General features: G+C 37.4%; 2 protein-coding genes across 6 annotated transcripts in view; one reads left to right on the forward strand and one right to left on the reverse strand.

Moving 5' to 3' along the window:
* Nucleotides 1–395, forward strand: part of LOC135216476 (uncharacterized) — a 55,788-nt gene extending 55,393 nt beyond the window's left edge. Inside the window, exon 4 of the mRNA XM_064251845.1 lies at nt 1–395. This exon is cut by the window's left edge and continues 525 nt beyond it. Within this exon, the coding sequence (XP_064107915.1) occupies nt 1–128 (128 nt within the window). The 3' untranslated portion in view covers nt 129–395.
* A 4,069-nt stretch (nt 396–4,464) lies between these two features.
* Nucleotides 4,465–15,000, reverse strand: part of LOC135216911 (glycoprotein-N-acetylgalactosamine 3-beta-galactosyltransferase 1-B-like) — a 10,928-nt gene continuing 392 nt past the window's right edge. The window contains exons 2-8 of one of the 5 annotated variants that reach the window (XR_010314965.1): nt 14,063–14,222; nt 11,802–12,104; nt 11,173–11,356; nt 8,935–9,091; nt 8,506–8,644; nt 5,440–5,553; nt 4,465–5,401 (exon numbers count right to left, since the gene is read on the reverse strand). Coding sequence is in view for 4 of the 5 variants with exons in the window: in XM_064252455.1 (XP_064108525.1) it covers nt 5,378–5,401; nt 5,440–5,553; nt 8,502–8,644; nt 8,935–9,091; nt 11,173–11,356; nt 11,802–12,104; nt 14,063–14,154 (1,017 nt within the window). In the remaining variant the exon portion in view is untranslated. Of the gene's footprint in view, nt 5,402–5,439; nt 5,554–8,501; nt 8,645–8,934; nt 9,092–11,172; nt 11,357–11,801; nt 12,105–14,062; nt 14,341–15,000 lie in introns of those variants that run through there. The other 4 variants (XM_064252455.1, XM_064252458.1, XM_064252457.1 and 1 more) reach the window with 4 other exon arrangements.

Genomic DNA, 15,000 nt, shown 5'->3' on the forward strand with positions numbered 1-15,000 from the left:
CAGAGCTGTTTACCCACGAATTTGCTCACGATATCCTGCTCATTGGGCCTGCTGGAATCATCACCAAATCCGGTAGAAATCTCCAGCTCACAGACGACTTTCGTTTAGTGACACCAGTTGTGGCATAATTACCAACTGGGAACAGTGTCCAGTTCAACTCAAAGTCTTTCAGCATTAATTACTGTATAGGCACAGTGTCGCCTCTGCTTTCTTCCTTAGAACTGACGTGATCATTCGACTGAGTTCAACACTGCTCTGACCACCAAACCAAGTTTAAAATCTTATTTCTTATTCTTTTCTCCAAACGTGTCAAACAAATTTATATTCTAGTTTTTCCTCACTGAAATTCATAATTTTCATCATCAAATACATTTTACTCTCCAGCCCATATGGCTTCTTAGATGTGACTAAATGAATACAGTTTTGAATAAAGTGATATGAATTCCTTATTCTCTAGTGTTTTTAACATATTCTGTTTTGTAAAAAACTTTGGTCACTGCCACTAAAACCGATAAAACACGAAACTGCAAAAAAGTTTGTCATGAATCCAATTTATCCCTTTTCTAAAACTTTATATTTCGACATATGTACCACTAATCACACATTCACATCTAGTCTTCGCTATCTTGAAAATAAAATTCCTAATCATTATTTTGTTCTGTCATATTTCTTAAAAAACAAATGTCAGAATTTAGAAGAATAATAATGCCTAAACGTCAGTACAACCGAATAACAAGGTGTAGATTAAAAAAAAGAGTCATCATCCACGGCAACTAAATTTCCTCAATGACGGTGCATTTTGCATGATACCAAACCACCTGACAGTCATCGAAGTGTATGCTTCTGTCGGTGGGTTCCTTTAGATCACTCTTATCATCTGGTCCATGTTCATCATCAGTAGTCAGACGGTGTGAAGTTTCTTCAATCGTTTATGAATAACAAGTTTGTCATCTTTGCTTTATTTTGGTATTTTCTGTACTTCAGCAGGTCAGAATTTTCATTTATTCATGCCTGATGTGAAATCACTAGATAGTCGTCTTGGAAGTACCCTCACACTGACAATACAAGTACTGAATACCTTGGTGATGATTACAAGAAATACATGAGGGTCCTCTCTCATTGAGGTCCACAACTTACTACGTAGTAACAGGTAGCATGGTTCAGTATTGGTGAACTGAAGGTAGTAATTCCTTAGGTAAGTCTTTGTTGTTATTCTTTTCGCTTCGTTTCATTATGCTTAATGCAATGATGATGGAAGTTGACATTCATGCAGGTGTTCGTTGGAGGTTTTATGCGTCTAATTTCTTAAGTCTACTCTTCATTAGAAATTATAGTAGCGTTGCATGGGTAGCTAAACATTCTAAGAGCACGTTCGAAAGTTTGAATCAGTTGTTCAGCCACTCCATTGGCCCTAAGATGATACAGTGCTCTCAAGTGCGTATTCCTCGTACCAAAAACCTGTGCTGAAACTCTTCTGACTGAGCTGTAGTGATATCCTTAACAGCTGTCTGCAATGCCTTGTTCTGGCAGACATATCTCAGTTTACTGAAAGTGAATTTCTTGCATGAAAACATGGAGCCTTGCACGAGAGTTATTCAGAACGAGCTAGTTGTTTTATGTAGAGTTAAAAGTATAATCCAGGTGTAGATGACTCAAAGGTTTTTTTGGCAACATCTATAGAGATTTGATTTATTCAAACTGGCACATCTTGGAACTCGGCAAAGGTGGCACATGTTCAACTTATGTGTGTTTAATTCAGACCAATCTCAAACTTCCCCTCCATCTCCCACCACATTTCCTTTATGATAAAGTCAGTTATAAGGGCAAACAATAAAGGTGAAATAACATTCCTTAGTAGCACCAAACTGTTTACTTTAAATTCACTTGAAAATGCCCCCATCAAAATTTGCATCTACTTCATTCATGAATAATTTCAGCAACCTAATATTTACCAGCAACGCCATAATGACGCAAACCTTCCGTGATATTAGTCTGTGATGCTGTCAAATGCTTTAAGGTAATCAACAAAAGCCGTCAGATGGGGATTTTTAAATTACATACACTACTGCACAATACGTCTTAACGTAAATATTTGTTTTGTGCAACTCCTGCCTTTTCTATAAGCAGGTTATTCCCCATGCTTTGTTTTCTCACTCTATATTATGCAAAACAGTTTATTTAGTATGCAATGTGTCTTTTCAGTTACAGCTAAAACCATCATTGTAGTGACTCCACCATTATCTGGATTTTCTGTCTACTAAGTTTATTATTGATTCCACCTCAAAAACTGTGAATATGTTCAGAAGTATATTCAGGTCTTCTTCAGATGCTGGCATATAATTTGAATTCTCCCTTTCATATCTCTTACCCATGACACCAAATGATCCGCCGACCGATGCCTTCCTTCTTCTGATGTTATTATTGACTTAATTCTTCTTTTGAGCGGTTTCCTCTCTCTTCCTTTTTATCCACAGCTATTCGTTAATGATTCTACGGGCCACCCTTACACCAGTACCACTCCTTGAATATATGGCTTTGTTAACATCATCAGTACTTTTAAGAAATCAAGTATTCTCTCCTATTTCTTTTTTACCCTCGTTAAACATTACTATCTACGTAGACCTGGGTACTTAGCACACTGTTGAACCATCTTCATTTCCCTGAAATTTGTCAACATGCATCTTTTGTCTTTGTCTATCCTTTATTGCATCCCAGGTCACATCTGATATGCAAGGTTGTGTGTTACCACATTTATGCACTCTCGATAATAAACCACTCCTCATTCATTACATGCTCTTTCTCAGAAATAGTTTCTAGAGTTGCAGATCCTATCTTACTTTCAACCGCAAAAGTCTCTCGACGTTCATCTTCTAGTCGTTTTATTGCGTTATACCAGATACCCTGTCAACTTTTAAAGTTTTCTGTAAAAGAAAACTATTTAGATGGTTATTTGTCTGTCCGTCCACACTTTTTCTGTCCGCCCTCAGATCTTAAAAACTGCTATGGCTAGAGGGATGCAAATTGGTATATTGATAATCTACCCTCCAATCATTAAATGTACCAAATTGCAGCCCTCTAGCCTCATTGGTTTTTATGTTATTTAAGGGTCAAGTTAGCCATGATCGTGCGTCTGCCCCCGCTATGCCAATAACACAGGCCACCACAAGGCCGTGATTGAGTATCATACAACTTTATACGTTGTACAGAAAACTCAATCGCGCAGAAGAAACTCCGGCGCAATTTTTACTTGCTGTTGGGTAATTTTAATTTCAACTCTGACATGGCAACAACCTAGTGGTCACCACAGACTTCTGAGCCTCCGTCTTCTTGACCTGATATTCATGTATGTGTTTCCCTTATCCCTAGTGGATCCCTAGAAAAGACTAGACAACAAATCACTACGCCATTCACTCTTTAACTGTTTAATCATGAGTAAATCCTCATTGAAGAAATCATTGGAGGCTTCATGTATCCACACAGATGGTTCATCAGCAGTGAATCCGCCCCATACAAACAGTGCCATGAACCTGCAAATTGAGCCCCATCCTTTCTAATACTCTGAGCCATCCATCTACCTATGCTACTGATTTCACCATTCTTTCAATGCACATCCACATTCCTCACTTTTAAAGTCTTCTAACATCATAATTATATACTGCAAAAGCATTCATCTCTAATTCTTCACATTTTTAGTTTTCTGAAAAGAAAACTACCATGCTGGTGTTTTCTGTCCGTCTGTACTTTTCTGCTTTCCTCAGATTTTAAAAACTACTGAGATGGCTGCAAATTGGTATGTTGATCATCCATTCTCAAATTATCAAACATGTCGGATTGCAGCCCTCTAGCCTCAGCAGTTTGTATTTTATTTAAGGTTAAAGGTAGACATAATCGTGCGTCTCGCAACGATATAGGTCAGACCACTACCGGGCCGCGGCTCATTCAGTATTATACCGAGACCATCAAAAGATAGATCTACAAAAAATTCGATGGTGCATTTTTTACTTATTTCATTAACATTCAATCCCTATACTACTTCAGAGCTACATTCCTTTCTTCACCTAGTCTGTGACTCATATCTCTCACCCTACCATCCTCTGAAATAACCACTTCCAAGTGATGATACGAAACTTCTTCCTTTCTCCTCTACGCCCATTCTCAAGAGACAACCACTATCCCCTGTCAGTACTGTATCACCTGCAAACATGAGCCATTCCATTCTCCATTTATGACCAATTTTCTTATCATAACCAACACTAGATCCACACACTCACATCCCTGCCCAAGCTCACGCTGTTCTTCCCCTATCACTCCTTTTGCAATCTGCCTTATTTTTCAGTCAGAATTCTACCATACACCTCTCCCGGTATACTTAGTTGCATTACTTCCATATAATCCTCGTTCTTGCCTAAGTAAGAATCAAGCTTGTTCTTAATTATTTTATAATAAAGGTTATCACAAAACATATAATATCAATAAAGTTTATTAATAAGAATTTATACTTGCGTTCGCCTTACTATTTCAACAAGTTGGTAAAGATTCATGAAATGCAGCATTTACCAAGGGTACGTGAATCTCTTAAAATAAATTCATCTTAATCCTGTTTCCCCAGTTTAAGTCAGTTTTTCCTAACTCGTAAGTTTCGTACTACCAGTTTACATCGATTTGCAGATCGGTGTAATAATCTAGCTAACCCTTTCTTTAGATTTTCAATAATGTATGTTTAATAAACTACCTGATGAGTTAATTCAATCAAAGAAAATGCCTTTCCCAGACACTTACAAAACCAATGAAATAAAATTATTTCACAAAGGTCCCAGCATTTAAGGAGCATATAAATCTGTATCCAACTGATGGAGCTACAAGCTATTTTTTCTCTCCTCAAAGTATTCACGTAAAGGGCCTGACTGCAATTGCAAAACTCCTGATTTTGTCTTTTTCCTTCTGTGTTCATGATTTCTTGGTCTCACTGAAACTTGCCATGGTCGGGTTTTGTTAGAGCCTATTTTTACTTCGTCGATCGGATACATACGTATATATGTAAATACATACATATATACATATATATTAATTAGATGTATATATATATGAACATATATAATATATATACATATGTGTAGGTGTATATATGTATAGGATGCGGGTTCGTTTCCCGCCACCAGCAATCATTATTGCTTCATATTTCTTGCACTTGGATCCAAGGCTTTGTAGTGACAAGGGTACCCAAATAGCGCAAGAATTCGAGGAGTTAAGAGGGCATTGTGGCTATTACAATTACATACGTATCTGGTAAAAAGGACCAGTAGATTATATACATATATATACATAATTGTATGTCTGTGTGTGTGTGTACATACAGAATATAGATAATCACACAACCTCATAACTTAGTGAAAGGCGTGACCTTGGAGGGAGAATGAATGTGTTAGTGAAAGGCGTGACCTTGGAGGGAGAATGAATGTGTAAGTGGTGCGTGAGATACTGCATGATGTATACGTCTTTAGGGTTCCTGATTTCGTGGAAAGAAACAACTCGGTCGCTCAAGTGCTGCGTTCCCTGAAAAATACATTATTATTATTACTATTATTATTATCATAGTACCGTATGCTAGAAGCAAACCCTCTTTTAAACATGTTTTATTAAAAGCAATTGCTCCTACAGCTGCGTTCATTTTATATAGGTTCTTCTCTGTTTTCCTAATTAGGATTTTCTCATTGTTGCTTAAGCTGGTGAGCAACGCACCGAAGGTTGGCATGTCTAAGATAGGTGAATATTATGATTATTAATCTTTAGTCAGAAATTAATCGTTACGAAGATTTGTATATTGTAGTTTTGTGTGTGTGTGTGTGTGAGGTTGCAACCTCGGTAGCTCAAGAGTCTGAGCTAAAACCGAAGCAGGAGCGGCTTCATTTCATATTAGCCATATCGTTCATTCATATCTTCCCCGAAGCTTCGTGTAATTTCATCAGTAATACATGCCTCACCTTCATACATTACTTCTGTTAATTTTTCAAAAACTTTGACATTACGAGACTGAGATCTCACAATTCGGCGACAGTTTACCTTCCCTATGCAGGCTAGATTTTAGTTTATTTAAAATTTGCAAAATCTCCACTAAGCCATCGTGAACATGTGCAGCTATATCTTACTGCTTTTATGAATCAGTTATCTGTATCATTATTAGTTGTTAGTAGTGGCAGTCGCAGAGTAATCGTTACCTCTTAAATAATTATTTTTTTGTAGTTAACCAGTGTATACCTGATTACCGGCGACAGCCTACGGGATATACACTCTATGTGTAGACTTGCTATTCTATTCTGGACGCAAATTCCTGAGATGTACGCTAGGATTGCACCAGCTCCGGATTTTTTGCCATACCCTAGGTTAGGTTAGGTTAGGTTGAGTTCAATTATTAACTAGCCATTAATTTGGGTGTGGGAACTAATGAGAGTATTTTCGAAAAAAATCTATGGTTAGTTTTTGAGATATGGCATCCCGCTTTTTTCAGGGAAAGGTCCCAGAACTCGGTTACATCTTGGGTAAATGCGTCCGGGCCCAGCATATCACAACAATTAACGCTATGCTGGCAGGCAAAGTGGAAGCACAGACGGAATGTAGCCGTCTCTGCATGCTCTTATCTTACCGTCAGTTTCGACGGTATGGATACACTAGCATTGATATTATTACTGATAACAAAAACCTATCTATTCAGAAAACAAAACCTACAGTATGTAACTGAAGCTGCCCTTATATGACTATATTAAAATCTTTCTAAGTTCTTCAATGGTAATGGAAATGTAACAGGAGCAGGACTAACATCACATTTTATGCACACACACACACACACACACACACACACACACACACACACACACACACACACATATATATATATATATATATATATATATATATATATATTATATATATATATCTACAGTACATCCTCAACCTACAGTAGGGATCTGTTCCAGCACTACGCTTTTTGCCATAAGTCGATTTTTTAGCCATCAACAGCATTTTAACAGCACTCACGCTGCCGTAACTCAAATTATGGCACTATAACTTGATGTTACGGCGCCTAAGCCCTGTTAAATTGATGCTGAATGGAGCCTACGCTGCTGTAACTTGATGCAACATCAGGTTAGTGCTGTAAAATTAACGGCACTGAAAAAGTGCCGTAAGATCGAATCACTGTAAGTCGGTAGCGCCATAAATCGAGGATGCACTGTGCATGTATATATATATATATATATATATATATATATATATATATATATATATATATATATATATATAGAGAGAGAGAGAGAGAGAGAGAGAGAGAGAGAGAGAGAGAGAATTAAAAATCACGTGTAGAACAGAAATACATTTCTGACTCACATCAGAAATCGGAACACCACGCCTTTTCAAATTGGAAGACATGGGTTTTGGATCCTGATGTGAGTCAGCTTTAATTATATAATTTATATATAATATATATCTATCTATATAAATATATATATTATATATATATATATATAAACATATCATATACATATACTTATATAAATAAACACTTTTACACACATATATATAATAATAAAATCAGAGTGGATCTTTCTTGTTTGTCCATCTGGGTGGGGGTGGGATAGCTAGGGGATCCGGAGAGTAGGAAAAACATGACACACCCACCCTCCTCCTACAAACCTGTTTGTCCACCCAGAGGTGGGGCAGGGTAGGTAGGGAACCAGAAGGATAAGGGAGACATGACACAATCACCCTCCTCCTGCAAACCTTTTTGCTCCCCGGAGGAGGATAATTGGGGATAGAAGGAGGGGCAGACACATCCACCCTCCTCCTGCAAGACTGTCCAACATAGCGGATCGGGATGGACGGGGAAACAGGCACATCCACCCTCCTCCTGCAAAGCTGTTTGGCCACCCTGGGTGGGGCAGGCTAGGTAGGGGAGATATGACACATCCATCCTCGTCCTGCAAACCTGTTTGTGCACCCCAGATGGAGGCAGGGTAGTTAGGGGATAGGGAGGGTAGGGGAAACATGACACATCCGCCCTCCTCCTGCAAGACTGTTTGTCCAGGTAGCTGATTGGGAAGGTAGAAGGGACATGACACATCCACCCTCTTCTTGCAAACCTGTTTATCTTTCCCAGGTGGGAGCAGGGGAAGGTAGGGAAACATGACACATTCACCCTCCTGCTGCAAACCTGTTTGACTGCCCTGGGTGGGTGCGGGATAGGGAGGATATTGGGAAGGTAAGGGAAACATGACACATCTACCCTCCTCCTGCAAATCTATTTATCCGCCCCGGATGGGGACGGGGTAGCAGTCGAATCGATAGGGCGAGCAGCGCTGGGTTCCAGCACTGCATACGCCATCAAGCTCGTATATAAATATATATTAAAAAAACCTAAATGAATACAAAGTAAAGAAGAGAAGCCCATAGAATCAATATGCTATGAATACAAAATAAAATATTTACGAAAAAATCGAGGAAATATTTACAAACTTGACAGGATATTTGCTCATGGAACTGATCCATGCGATGTCGGGATGATGGCGATTATCAGGATCAAAAAACGTCTGTGGAGGATACGGTAGGAACACGGGTCGTCCTAGAGGATCTCTTGTATCGCCATACTCAACTCCTGAGGATTGAAGGAATTGACTACCGTTAGAGCAACTGGAGAATGGAATAAATGCTAATTTCTTGCGATTCATTATGGGAATATTATGAAGAGAGCATAAAGATAAGGTGGAGATATCAACAGAATTTGGAGAAGAGAGCAACTGACTGAAAAATGAAAGTAGATTTGATTCAAAAGACCAAAGAGATATGATAAAGAGAGCACGAGATTTATATCTAATCCCCTGTATTTTTACATTTAAGAATTATATTCACACTATCATTTTAAGACAGACTATAACGGCATCATACCTAAAGCAGTTAGACAAGCTCCCATGTTGACATCCTCGTACAGTGTCGCACCTGGAAACTGGCACTCAGGTATGTCAGCCTCCTGGAGCATCTTCACTGCGGGGCTGCTGAGCAAATAGCCAGCTCCACCGGACATGTATTCAACCTCTCTTCCATCCTACGAAGAAGAAGAAGAAGAAGAAGAAGAAGAAGTGTATTTAACCTCTCTTCCATCCTACGAAGAAGAAGAAGAAGAAGAAGAAGAAGAAGAAGAAGAAGAAGAAGAAGTGTATTTAACCTCTCTTCCATCCTACGAAGAAGAAGCAGAAGAAGAAGAAGAAGAAGAAGAAGAAGGAGAAGAAGAGGGAGAAGGAAGAGAAGAAGAAGAAGGAGGAGGAGGAGAAGGAGAAGGAGAAGAAGAGGGAGAAGGAAGAGAAGAAGAAGAAGGAGGAGGAGAAGAAGAAGAAGGAAGAAGAAGAAAAAAAGAAGAAGAATGAGCAATTGCCCTCGAGATTTATTAACTAGATACGAACCTCGGGAAAGTTGAATTAGGTCACACCTTCACACGAAAACATTTTTTGCGTAATTATTCGGGTGGAAGTTTAAAGAGACGTTGAGCTTGTTAATTGTAAATTCATCAGTGATATTTAAATAATTTTTGTTGTTATGTCCACTTAATTATTGGTACTCATCTGAATATTACTTCCTTTGTATGTATTTTCTGTGGACAGTTGCTTAGAAAATTCATGCCTCTTGGCTAATTCAGTAAGCTTGTACACAATGTCATCAGTGTCTCAATCACCATTATTTGTCAACTCCACACTGTCCTCCTCTGTCAGTCCTTAGACAAGATATGCTTCACTTTTACCTTTTGAACACCCTCGAGATTTGTCTCAATAATGGGAAGTACGAAACGTCATTATTTATGTCTGGGAATGCTTATGTAGGCCAATTTCATGATGGTTGTCCCATAAATGTTTTGGCTATTGTTCCATAATAATAATAATAATAATAATAATAATAATAATAATAATAATAAAATAATAATAATAATAAATGAGAAATGTTACAGTGACTGTTGCCTTCTATTTCTTGGAACCACCCTACTTTAGTTAGAAAAATTGAATAGTAATAAAAACAATAATGAGCTATATATTTCATAAGAATTTCCTTGCCTCGATACTCTCTCTGGATATTATACAAATTTTGATATATCTGGACAAAAGGCCTATTGCGCATGTCATTATTCATTTCAGTAATCACGATACGTCATTAGAGAGCCTAAAGTAATAACGAAAATAGTTATAATTAAACAAAAAAAATTTCGCACAATACCCTGATGCCAAAATCTGAACATACCTGCAAATACAGGCAAACTATGAATAATCACTGAACAATAATGTAATAAAATCCTTCGTTTCCACGAAATGTTATGGTTTTGGTTTTCCCTCGATTGGCATTTAGGAATCATCAGTGTAAGAGAGTAGGTGTGCATTTGATAATGTGTGTGTATATATATATATATATTATATATTATATATATATATATATATAATATATATATATATATATATATATATAATATATATATATATAACGGACTAAATGAGCAGCAGTAATAACCGAATTATAATAATGATGAGTTCTGGTTGTCCCTTTTGCTTATATATTATCAAATATACGTAAAGGTGCACCCCCACGATCTATTAAAAAAACAATCTATTGCTATAGTCTTAATATTTCAAATACTTTTATATTTTCAGACTTTTCAGTATTATCCACACTCTCACTAGTCATTTACTTTATTTAATAAAGTTTTTATACTTTGAGTTCATTGCGCAAATGAGATCAAACTTAACAGCAAATGCAGAAAGCGAGGAAATACTGAAACTTAATGATAATTTTTTGAAAAGATATTTTCGCCAAAATCAGCACCAATAATGTTCAGCCTTGTCACTTGCAAATGCATCATTTAGCTGGTCCGGTGGTGTAGTGGTTAGTGTCGTGGAATGCCCCTCAGATGTCGTGGTTCGTGTCTCCCCAGGGCAATGAAAAATCTCTGGCTCTGTAACACGATCAGTTACTGCGGAAGTGTGGGGTCTGCGGTGGGAGGTTGAGAACAACATTCTTTGGAAGCTTGAATTTCAAGTCTATGGACCCTGTGTGCTTGTTCCATGCGAATAGGTTTCATCTACTGAAATAATAACAATAATAATAACCTGCATGACTGTTGAAATCTTTCTGGTTTTTGTACTTTACCTTAAACGTATAAATGAGGTTAAATCCCAGAAAACAGGGCTTCTCAGCATCAAACTGAGCCAGCAGTCTCAGCAGTCGAGGATAAATCACAAAAGTATCGTCGTCAGCTTTCATGAACCAGTTGGCCTGGGAGGCATTCACGCTCCTAAATGCAACCAAGACTTTGCCCCAGATTTCTTCATACCTGACACATGCAACAAAGCATCAGAAATGTAACAGACTAAAAGCGTTATTTTGTATATTTGTCAATGTTTAAATGTTTTGTAGAAGCTCTTACAAAGATTTTGAGAGATATATGTCAGAACTAAATTCATAATAGAACGAAAAGGGTTCGGCATGCACTTGACATATGCACACACACTCACATATATGTATGTATGTGTGTGTGTATCTCAAGTATAAAAGGGCTATTAATACACTCTGGTTTAAAGCTAAACTTTAAACCAGAGAGTGTTTTAATGGGCCTTTTATACTTGAGACGTATCCTGTTTTAACAGAAGAATTTATTTTCACACACACACACATATATATATATGGTATATATATATATATATATATATATATATATATATATATATATATATATATATAGTACTAAATTCGTAGTATCGAGCAAAGTATTTCCTTACGAAGTATAGTCAGTGTAGATAGCGTTCTTCAGACTTGGATGCGGCGAAGACGTGACGAAAACCGTTTTGGGGCAAGATTCGTGGTACTGAAGGTCAGTCATATCCTTTCCTTCGTCCTCCTGCCCTTGTCTCTCCAGTCCCCAGGTGGCAGCCACGTGTCTCGCTCGATCTCGATGGTGCAAGGGCGCCGTCATGACGAGACACAGAACCCTTGGCGGATTCCCAACGAGAGGATTCTCCGGAGGACCTCGACGAAAAGGTGTCGCTTCGTGGTGCGCGAGGAAGACTCCTCGAGCGCTGGGCCTGAAAGATAAAAGTACATTATAATGGTTATTTATGCAATGAAAATGGAACAATTGAACATATCGTGTATAATAAAAACTAAATGAAAATATGAGATGCTGATTCCGTTCCAGAACGGATGGAGGGCTGGGTAATAGGAATGAGTGATTTAATATTACTGTAATTCTTCCTCAAGAATGAATGATAAGTATTTGGGTCCGCTTGCTTGGTTGTCTGTTCGTCAGCGAAAAACTTATGCATGGATTTATGCGAATATTTTACCAACAAGTTACTTGTTTGTTTGCATGGAACCAGTGGTTATTCAGCAACGGCACCAGCGGCTTTACGTGACTTCCGAACCACGTCGAGAGTGAAATTCTATCACCAGAAATAAACATCTCTCTCACTCCTCAATGCAATGCCCGAGAATCGAACTCACGGCCACCTAGGTGGCACGTCAACACCATACCGACCAACCAACAAGGTACAAAAATTCGTATCTTTTGCTGAGAAGGGATTTAATCGAGCATGGATTCCTCAGCCTTAAAGGAGGTTATTGCGTAAGCTTTCTACTTAGCCTAACTTACTAGTCCCATATTCACTTACCATATCCTTATCAATTTATTCTATTTATTAGTGTTTTGTAAAATTGTCCTACCGCCGGATGAGGAACATAACTTCAAGGATCCAAAAGAATAGGATTGAGATGAGATGCAAGTCTCTCTCTCTCTCTCTCTCTCTCTCTCTCTCTCTCTCTCTCTCTCTCTCTCTCGGATATTTGGAAATTATTAATGTAGCGGACCTGTCCCGTAACAAGATTAACAATCATTTTGAAAATATCAACAATCGTCTCCAGCAAAGACTGTAAGAATGTCGATCAAAGAAAAGGCATCATGTCACTATCAAGTTGCTGTAGTCCCTCTTGAAACCATTTTCAGTCATTCATACTAATTTCAAGTTCAGAAAACTAATTTCAGGTCTTTGAAAAGGATGCTGGGTTTATCAAATTGGTTCTGGATGTTTAAGAATATCTTCACTTCCTAAAAACACATTTCAGTCATTGTTACTGGTTCTTATTGATAAGCAGAGGGTAGTTAACATTGGTTTATTATACAGATTACCAATTATGTATACAGCGTTACCGAGCCAACATTGTGGAGAACGTGGTAGATGCGGAAGACACGCTGGTCACGTGGCTTGCCCGAACATAAACAAACAGATATGACTCAAAAATTAGGACAGCGTAGCAGATCACAACATTCACATATTGTTAGTCACTTATCAAGCGCTTGAGACTAATACCTGGGTTTTAGAGGTATTTTCAAAACCTCGTAATATATACCAGGTTGGAGATATAAATTTTAAGTCCTTGAGACTAAATCCAGGACCTTCAAACACCAAGACCCTTAATTTAACTTTAGTTCCCTATAACGAATGGTGCTAATTGAAAAAGTACCACCCTATATTTTAGTTTTTTCAAAAGACTAAGAACTTAAAATGACGAATCTCGAACGAAGAGCGATATATCACGTTCTATCGGTATTAATATTTAGCTGGTCGTTCATCTCATGTTTAGTGCTGTAGAATTATTCTCAATAAGTTTGATACTAGAGAATTCAATTCAGGCGTCTTTGATCAACTTCCACACTAAAAAGAAATGGTCCAGCAATCCTTATAAATGACGTAACTCCAGTACTACATATCTATTTTTTTATTTGTAATTATTAAGCTCAATTGATACTTTTGGATGAAAAAATATATTTCATACTACATTATCTAAACACCCTTTTTTATGTCACTTTTATTTTTTTCATAATTAAAACCTCTAACAACCATCAAGAATTTTAAGCAAACTGAAACAGAATTTTAAGCAAACTGAAATAGAATCTTAAGCAAAATGAAACATATCTCATTATATTTTACACAGGAATAAATAATGATCAGTGTGGAATGAAACTATTAATCCGAGATTTTCTTACCTGAATGTGTATATGACGAGTGAAACCAGCAGAATTGCCAAGCAAATAAAACATCTGCGGTGTTTACTTATCGCTCTACACGACAGAAACATCTTCACGGGCTATATTGATTTGTTCATTTATTTCCATTTATTTAATTATTTATATGAAAGTTTATCTGCTACGTTAATTATTACGTCAACATTTATTCATTGCTTTTTTTAAATAATCTAAATTGTCAAGTATTATTTTTATTCACATCACCGTAATTCATATATACGCATTAAGCTTCAAATGTCCTTTCATATCTAATTCGCTCTACCTCAGAATTAATATATTTTCATATATTTTAACTGAAAGGGAATTTTTAGTTGATAATAATTTCGTCGGCTCCCCTTCAGTTAACTTATATGAAAATATATTAATTCTGAGGTAGACCGAATTAGATATTAAAGGACATTTGTAGGTTAAAGTTGTATATACATACGTATATATTCAAATATAACTTTGTTTACAGAAACTATCGAAATCACCGTCCTTTTCAGCCGTAGGGCAAATATTTTCCAAGCTTTAATTATGAACAGTCGCACCGCCTTTAAAAATCCCTTTCCAAACTGAGGAGTTTAATATGGAAAATCTTCGCGGTTGAAATCGATTTCCTGTCATATAAGCTAATTTTAACACTTCATTATTGTTTGTTTGTTTGTATGGCGTTTTTACGTTGCACGTAACCAGTGGTTATTCAGCAACGGGACCAACGGCTTTACATGACTTCCGAACCACGTCGAGGGTGAACTTCCATCACCAGAAATATACATCTCTAACCCCTCATTGGAATGCCCGAGAATCGAGCTCGCGGCCACCGAGGTGGCAGGTCAAGACCAAACCGATCATGCCACTGAGGCGCTTAACTTTATTATTGTGATGAATCTTGATAGGTAGACTATTGCTTATTTCAC

The sequence above is a fragment of the Macrobrachium nipponense genome, chromosome 6, assembly GCF_015104395.2.
Source record: "Macrobrachium nipponense isolate FS-2020 chromosome 6, ASM1510439v2, whole genome shotgun sequence".
In the NCBI taxonomy this organism is placed as follows: Eukaryota; Metazoa; Arthropoda; class Malacostraca; order Decapoda; family Palaemonidae; genus Macrobrachium; species Macrobrachium nipponense.